Source organism: Suricata suricatta, chromosome 1 (assembly GCF_006229205.1).
Source record: "Suricata suricatta isolate VVHF042 chromosome 1, meerkat_22Aug2017_6uvM2_HiC, whole genome shotgun sequence".
NCBI lineage: Eukaryota > Metazoa > Chordata > Mammalia > Carnivora > Herpestidae > Suricata > Suricata suricatta.
The window spans coordinates 192,022,274-192,030,569 of record NC_043700.1 but is presented as its reverse complement, the minus strand read 5'-3'; the positions used below and the strand labels follow the sequence as shown (position 1 = coordinate 192,030,569).

At 63.2% G+C, this 8,296-nt stretch overlaps 2 protein-coding genes across 6 annotated transcripts in view; both read left to right on the top strand.

Annotated features, from left to right (window-relative positions):
* ACOX3 (acyl-CoA oxidase 3, pristanoyl) overlaps positions 1-8,296 on the top strand; it is a 922,607-nt gene that overhangs the window by 267,077 nt on the left and 647,234 nt on the right. The gene's annotated exons all lie outside the window — the stretch shown is intronic.
* The window catches only part of RGS12 (regulator of G protein signaling 12), an 82,845-nt gene that overhangs the window by 20,043 nt on the left and 54,506 nt on the right, over positions 1-8,296 (top strand). The window contains exon 1 of one of the 5 annotated variants that reach the window (XM_029949235.1): positions 3,145-3,402. The exons of the other annotated variants lie outside the window; for them this stretch is intronic. Coding sequence (XP_029805095.1) covers positions 3,349-3,402 — 54 coding nt within the window. The 5' untranslated portion in view covers positions 3,145-3,348. Of the gene's footprint in view, positions 1-3,144; positions 3,403-8,296 lie in introns of those variants that run through there. 5 annotated transcript variants of the gene reach the window in all.

Below are 8,296 nucleotides of genomic sequence, written 5' to 3'. Positions count from 1 at the left end.
CCCTGAGCTGCCTGACCCGGCGCCCCCCCGCCCCTCCGCCCCGGGCCCCTGATGCCTTTCCGGACAGAACGCTGGGCAGGCTCAGGGCACAGAGACCCTGTGGGCTCTCTCCAGCCTGGTGTCGTGGCTCTAGCTGCTTGGTACCTATTTCCTGTTGTCCGGCTTCCTGGGCCAGAGCACCCCCTCCCCAGGCCCCTAGCTCTCCTGCAGGGGTGCCCCAGTGCTCCAGCGCAGGCCTGGGGTTGGGGGCCAAGGCCTCCCCCCACCTGAGCTGGCCCTCTCCCCGCTGCTTCTGGGCCGCTCCCTGTCCTACTGGGCCCCAGCCCGCGTGGCACCACACCGCCCTGCCACTGCCACCAGGCTCTTCTTGCTGTGCCCAGACCTGCACTTGGGTTCATTAGGGGCTGGTCCCCAGCTGGCGGTGAGTCAGCACAGAGTCGGGATCGGGGGAAGTCCTGGACGCTTGCTCCCAGCAGCTGCTGGGACCCTTGGACGCTTTGATAGTCCGGGAACCGTCCTGCCCCCTAGGTGAACCAGGCTGGGGGCTGAGGGCACCAGGCGGCATGGCTGGGGGGGTTTGTCCCCAGACTCCGGCCCTTGTCCCCTCCCCCCCTGCCCTACAGAGAGCAGAGAAGGGCAGGCTGACAGCAAAGGGGACACACAGAGGCCCCGGATGGACAGAAGAGAGAGCGCAATGCGCGGAGCCAGAGGGGCGGGCTGCTGTGCAGGCCCCTTGGGACGACGGCACGGACATGTGAGGGTGGGCTTCCTCTGCTGGGGCGTGGGCGCTTCCGGCTGAGGCGGGGAGAGCGAGGGTGCGGGCGGCACCCCGCGGCGTCTGGAGGGCTCAGCGCCCAGGTGCTGGGTTTCCTCAAGGCCCAGGTCTGCCGTGTGCCTGGGGGCGTGGCCTTCCGGTCCTGCCGTCTGGCCCCAGTGTCCTCACTGGTGGTCGTCCCGGTCTTTGGGGCTGGGGTGCTGCTGGCCTGTGCTCTGGCCCGAAGGCCACGGTCCTCTCCCCAAACCTACAAGTAGTACGGGCCCCTGGGACATCAGGGAGAATAACCGGGGTCACAGTCGTGGGCTGACCTGGCCACTGGAAACCTTCCAGTGTGTTTTCTCTGAAAGTGTGTGTGTGTGTGTGTGTGTGTGTGCGTGCACGCACATGTATGGGTGCGTGTGTGCATGTGTGTGGGAGCATGTGCACATGTATGGTGTATGCATGTGAGAGTGCACATGTATAGGTGGGTGCGTGTGCATGTGTTTGGGTGTGTGTGAGTGTGAGTGAGTGCATGTGTATGGTGCGTGTGATTGCACATGTGCACGTGTATGGGTGTGCATGCACATCTATGGTGCATGTGTGTGTGTGTGTGTGAGTGCACATGTATGGGCGTGTGTGTGTGTGTTGGAGGGTGATGTCAGGGCATGAGTGCTAGTGTGGGGAGGTCAGGGTGGCGTGGGACCCGTGCCCACTGGTGGGCAGGGTGGCGAGGGGCCCGTGCCCATTGGCGGGCAGGGTGGCATGGAGCCTGTGCCCACTGATAGGCAGGGTGGCGTGGGGCCCATGCCCACTGGAGAGCAGAGTGGCGAGGGGTCTGTGCCCACTGGCGGGCAGGGTGGCAAGGGGCCTGTGCCCACTGGGCCGGGCCAGGTCCTGTGTCAGCCTTGTCAGTCTGCGGTTTACACCACACGGTGCTCTGGGCGCGGCCTCTTCCCTCTCCTCACGGCCACCAGGGGAAGGAGGTGGGCTGCTGGCTTTGTCTGCCTGGTTGGTGCCCAGGAAGGGTGACTCGTCCGCGTGCCCACAGGGCCTGTGTGCCAGCCGTGGCCCCCACTTGCTCTCGCACTGCCTCACGGGCCTGCTTGGGCGAGAGACGAATCCCGCCCTTATGTCCTGGAGGACAGGTGGAGTGAGTGGACGTGTACTTGGAGATGCGGCCCCTCCAGGCCTGGTGGGCCAACCTCAGGAGCCCAGGAAGCCCGGGGGGTGGGGGTTGGAGGGAGCTCTCTTGGCCGAGGCTTGTCATCCCCCACCGCCCCTGCACAGAGCAGGGGGAGAGGTGGGCAGCCCGGGCGCCCCTGCCCTCCTGGGGGCAGGCTGCTGGCTTCTGCTCCCGTCCCCGCCGCTCTCACTGGTGCCCTCTTCCCCGCAGCCTTCCCTGCGCCCCCAGCCCCAGGCGGTGCTCTCTCCCCAGTGGCTCTCGCACCAGGCACTTCCCGGGCTCCGAGGCGGGGTGGGGGGGGGTGGGGGGGGTGAGGGAGGTGGACGGTCTTGGAGGCTTCTGCCCCTCCCTTGCTCTAGGTTGTCAATTCACTCTCAGTGTGCCTGGGACTTGAGGGAAAAGCAGTCTGAGGAAGTTGAGCTGCTGCCCGTGGTCTGTAAGATGTTTACCTTTCAGGCAGGCCGTGGACAGTTGTGCCTGAAACCCAGCGCCATGTGCTCCTGCTGGGGAACACTCCCGTCTGTCCCACGGAAAAGCAAGAGTAAGGGCGGGCTCAGCGTGGTCAGCGTGGTCGGCTGATGGCCGGACCCCAAACCTGAGGGCCAGCATCCCAGCCTCCGGGCCCTGTGGGCGCCGTGTTTGCAGCCCCAGGCAGGATGCTTCCCGAGGTCTGCCCCGGTCTGGCGGCCCAGGGGGGGCTGAGCCCCGGACACGAGAGCCTCCCATCCAGGGCTGTCGAGTTCTGACAGCGAGGGCTTTTGTGGGGTCTCCAGAACGTTACCGGGTAACTCTGCAGCGATGCCTAGGCGCTAGAGCCAGTTTCCTGTGTCTTCCTTCTTCCTGGAGCGGGGTCTGCCGTGCTCCCATCACTTTGAGGTTGTGTCAGGCATCGGAAGGCAGACGAGCGGATCGGGGAGCAGGGGTAGAGGCCGGAGACGGGCACTGGGAACGCGGCCGATGCCGCAGGTTGGCACCGCGTGCGCCCATGCATATGCAGGCTTATAATAGAACCGTCAGCAACTGTAATTAAGGCTGTGAACTGCGCCACGCTGCTAAAAAAACAAGCTCTCTGCAGCTGTTGGGCTGACTGAGAATTACCCCTATCGGCTCAAGTTTGATTCTTCTGATTTGGTAGAGGAAATACTTTAAAAATGATCTCACAGCGTGACTTATGTAAACGGCCTTTTTTTTTTTTTTTTTTAAATCTGAGACAATTGAGAGGGAGCCTGACTCCCTGGCAAACCGCAGCTTCCTGCAGTGTCCTGTTGCCATGGGTTACGGAGGGAGCCGAGTGGAACTTCATCTGAAATGTCTTTAAACTTGCCTGGCGTGCACAGGCATGCGGCCGCGTCAAATGGTGTAGTTTAGATCCGCGCGCCTGGTGTGTCGGAAGTTTTCCTGTCTTAAGATGAATTTGGCGAAAGGGTTGTCCAAGGAAGCGCACGTTTTAAACGATCAGCAGGTAAGTTATTCCAGCCGTTTCCTGCCATTTAACAGAATTTTTCTAGGAAACCTGGGCATCTCAGTTACTGCTTTGTTTTCAGACTGCTCAGTGAACGGTAGGTTTTACGTGTAAACTTTGAAAACGCTTCTGTGTGTGCATCCTGGAGCTAAACGTGAGTCCTGTGGCCGGGAATGGCCGGCTCCGGGACCGCGGGACACCCGGGAGAGGCGGGGTGGTGGGTGGTCGCAGGGGGTCCGGCTCGGCCTCCCGGGGCAGCTGGCTGCTGGCGCTGTAAGTCAGCCCCGGAGAGCGCCCGGGTTCTCTTGTCCTCCCGCGGCACTTGTAACAGATCGTAGAGAGGACCGAGGGAGCTCATTTTGGTGAAGGGTTCAGTCTCTCCTGAATTATGAAAATCTATCCTGCTCTTTAAATTACTATCGTGTATCTAATATTTTGGAACGTAATAGACTCGTTTTGTGGCATGCACGTACCCAGGGAGCTACTGGTAATCCTATTTAATAATCGATTATTATCAGAGCTTATAAAGGTGAACTTAGACAACTTTTTTGAAAAAAGGTCTGGGGAGCCAGGCAAAAAGAAGGCTTTGAGATTTAAAGCAAGAATACTTCTCATTTTCCTCTTGTGGCTGCACCGTGTGGCTGTAAATGTCACTAATTACGGGGTACCAATTTTAAATCCGGTCTTTTCTGAGGGCGGTTGCATTTTGCTGTCTTCGTGATCTCTGACTGGAACCTCTGGGCGGCGGTGGGGACACCAGTTCTGAAGTGACCGGTGTGGGGGTGAGGCACAGGGAGAGGGGAAAATAGGACAGGCCAGCTGGGTAGGTCGAAGACGAGCCTTGTGCAGTAAGTGCACATTTCACTGTATTGTCAAAGCATGGAGTGTGTATTTTGAAAAGCCCAGGCAGGACGAAGGCTCACCGGGGAGGGCGGGGGGACGGTCTCTGATGTTTGCGGGCGGGCCCGCCGCGTGGCCACCCCGGCTGTCCTGGCGCCGAGACGCCGAGGCGCTCCTGGTCCTTGGTGTCCTCCCCGGCCGCTTACCTGGTTACTGTGCACACCTGTGTGCTACACTGTCCCCTCCTGCTGTATAAAGGCAAACTTTAGGCAGTGCTGGTTTTTATTCCTGGTGAGAACAAAGGTCCCTAAGACCTGCTTTTGCACTCGCCTGTGTAAATGACTGGGATCCCTTTTGAGATTTTTGCAAATGCTCAAACCGGCAAATAAGTTGTTGGCAGGAGCGTGTTAAAATCTGGCTGTGCGTCTTGTATTTTAAGCAACAGAAAACGCGCAGCTCGCTCCTCCCCGGGGCCGAGGGTGGTATCCGAAGGTGGTGGGCGGGTGGTGGGCACCGCAGCTCTTTCTGGCTCAGAGTGGGCCGTGGGGAAGAGGGCAGAAAGAGGGTCGCTGCGAGGGGGCGGTCTTGCAGCCACGTGATGCGAAGGGGGGAGGAAGGGGTGCGGCGGTGGGGGCAGGCGGCTCCACACCTCGCCGGCTCTGCCTCCCGGAGCCTCTAATGGTCTGTAAGCGGGGTGCCCAGGACCAGCCCCCCTCCAGTGCGCACGTACGCTCCATGGACACCGTGTGCCTCTCCTGAGCGCCTTTTCCCCGGAGGCGGGGTGCAGCGCGCTGGGCGCCCCTCTGGGGACCAGGGAGGAAGGAGCACGAAGGAGAGCCTCTGGGCGCCGGCCCGGCAAGAGCTCGAGGCTCCCACGGGCCGGGTGAGCAGAGCACAGCTCTCCCGTCGTTTGCAAAGTGAAGTTCAGCCTAAGCAGACCTTGGGCATGTGGGTGTGCTCCGCTGTGGACCCAAAGCTGGCCATCATCCTCGACCACGTCGGGGTGGGCGTGAGCCGGGGCGCTAGCGAGTGCAGTGGGGGGAGACACGGGGACCCAGCGCCGGGCATCCGGGAGGAGTGTTGGGCCCGCACCCAGGCTCGCCAGGCTTCCCCGGCTGGGGGGCAGTGCTCCACGGAAGCCCCGTCAGCCCTGCGGCTCGGCCTTCCCTGCCCCCTCGTAAAATACCCATCGTGCTGGGCTGCGCGTGACCGAGGTCTGTCGTCCGGTGGCTTGGAAGCATGTCCCCCGTCACAGATGTGTTGTGTCTGCCCAGGCAGCCGCCGCCAGGCTGCTGGAGTGCGAGGGAAAGAACTTCCCAGAGACAGGGGGCTTTCGCCTCTCTGGGCACTGGGGCTCTGGGCCTGGTTTGGACACAGGAAGGGCTGCGCTGGCAGGAGGGCGCCCTGCGTTCTGTTCCAGGCCGCCCGGGGCCTGCCTCACCCTCAGGGCGGCGGTGGGGGCGGCGCGCTCAGGGCTCCACTCGGCAGCGATGCCGCCCGGTCGCAGGTGTGCCGAGGGCGTGCCAGCCCCACAGGAAGGCCTGGACAGGCTGGAGGAAGACAGTCCCTGGAGGTGAGGCGGGCCACCCCGAGTTTGCTCCTGGGGAGGCACGGGCATGGTGGGGAAGGGAGAGCCAGCCATACAAGCAGGGCTGGCCGGGGCTCGGTCCTGGTCCTTTTGCGGGCCCGCCAGGCAGGCAGTGGGGACAGCGAGGCAGGGGGGCAACCTGAGAGCAGGGTAGGCGTCCCCTTGGCCCAGGCCAGCGCACGCGGGGCTGAGCGGCCCCGGAGGTGCTGTAGGAGGTGGTGTAGGGGTGTGGCCGCAGGACGGGAGCGAGCACGACAGGCTTGCCCTTGTGTGGGCCACCTTCCGCCCTGCTGGCTCCAGACCTCAAAGAGGAGCCGGTGGGCCGCAGGCAGTCCTTTTGCATTTGGCTCAGTTTCTCCTTTTTTAGCTCAGACGAGCGGGCTTGGCTCAGTGGCTGTCTCTGCTATTGGCCTGTGTCGCTCCCACAGCTCCGACAGCCCCTCGGGGGAGGGGGGGCCGCGGGCCCTGTGTCCAGTGGTCCGTCCCCTGCTCGGCTGTGTGGCTGTCCGTCAGCATGTGTGTGCCTCGCCCCAGACCTCCTTCGACCCTGATGGGGGGGCCCGGCTGCGTTGGGGGCGGTCTGCGTTTATCCCACTCGGTGGCTGCACAGACAGATTCTTCTCTCACTTTCTGAGGCTCTGAATCTTGCCATCTGTGGGAGAAGACCTCCCAGTGCGTGGGAGGCAGACTCAAGTCTCTGTCTGCACGTCCTCCCCTCCTCCGTGAAGACGCCCATCGCCTTGAACTACCTGCCGAAGATGGGCCCTGGCTTCTGCTCCCCTCGGGCCCGTGGTGCGGCCGGGACGCGGGCTCCTTCCTCCCTGGTCCCCAGAGGGGCGCCCGGCGTACCCAGAGCCACCTCTGAGTGGCAGCCCCCCAGCCTGCCACTGCAGCAGTCACCCACCCCCCACCCCAGCCACTCCCAACTCCCTCTGGACATGCAGGGGGTGGGTGGGGAGTAGTGTCCAAGTCGAACTTGGGCTCCTCCCGTGGTCTCCCCTGCCCTTCACTCAGGCCACCCCAGAGCCCCCCGAGTCTGCACCTGCATCCTTCTTCCTCGCCCCCGCCTGACTCTCTTGCCCATAGCCCCCGGGGTGCTCACTCTGCCCTGCATCAGCCCATCTCCAGCCCAAGGGGACACCACGTGTGCCCTGCTCTGCGCCATGCCCTTGACTTGCCCAGGCAGCAGGGACATGATGTCTTGGATTCATGTCCAGATGCCAGCAAAGCGCCTGGGGGCGGGGCTGCCCGTTCTGGGTGTGCGGCTGTGTTGCACACTTCCTACGTGTGCCGGAGGCGTTCAGTGAGTGGCGGTGACCTCAGCGGGATCCCCCCCGGCCCTGCCTGGCCGTGAGGGTGGGGCTGCTGGGAGCTGACAGAGCCAGCCTGGGGAGGACAGACGGATGGACGGACGGACCGACGGCTCCAGCTCCAGACTGCCCTCCACGTGGAGGTTTGGAAACGCCTGAAGCATCTCAGCTTTTACGAGAAAGTGCTTCCCGAGGGGTGGGCCTTGGTGTCGCGTCCCTGGCGTGTGCCTGCCTGTCCCAGTCCTACAGAAGCAGCTCCTCGGGGACGGTGTCTGCCCGAGAGCCAGATGGAGCACTGCCTGCCTCGCAGAGCGTTCCAGAAGGCATGTCTCCCTCCACTTGGCTGGCGCTGCCGTCCCCTAGGGCTGCTGGGTCGTGGCCATCATCCAGACACTCGGGCACCTCCCCCCCTGCGTCCCCCTGCGTCCCCTGCGTCCCCCAGGAAAGGGGATTTGCAGCCTTTAGTCCAGCGCAGGGTCGGAGGGTTTGGGCCCGAGGCCGGATGCGCGCCCCGAGGCCCCTGCCCGAGTGCGGAGCCCGCGTGCCTTGTTCGTCGCGTCCGGGTGTTTGCAGAAGGGACTCTCCCAGGTGCACCAGGTGCGTGACAGGACCGTTCCCTCCTCACTCACGGGACAGCGCCGTCGTGTGGGTTTGGCCCGATTCGGTCTCTGATGATTTTATTGGAGACTGAAGATGTCTTTGGGACACACACATGGGCACCCGTGCACACACGCAAACACGCATGCACGCACACTTTAGTGAAAGAAGCCCAGGTTCAGCTCTGAGCCTCAGGGCTCTGCCTGCACTGACTGGAGGCCCCTGATTGCCCCGTCCCCTGTCCCTGTCCCCGTCCCCAGTCCCTGACCCCATCCCTGTCCCCCGTCCCCGTCCCCTGACGCAGTCCCCCAGCCCCGTCGGGCTGCACAGACCGTGGTGTGCTGCGCTGTGGCGGCTCCACCCGCACCCCTGCCTATGTCCCGCTTGTCACCGGGCAGCGTGAAGCACAGCCTGCCTGGGTCGGCCTCTTCTCGGTCACAGCCCTTCTTTGTTGTGAACGTGATAGTCTGGAGTTTAGAAACTGTGCCTCCTCCCTCCCTGCCTTTATGTGAGCTTCCGTCTCTGTGGTGGAGCCTGCTGGGAGCACTGGTGGGGGTGC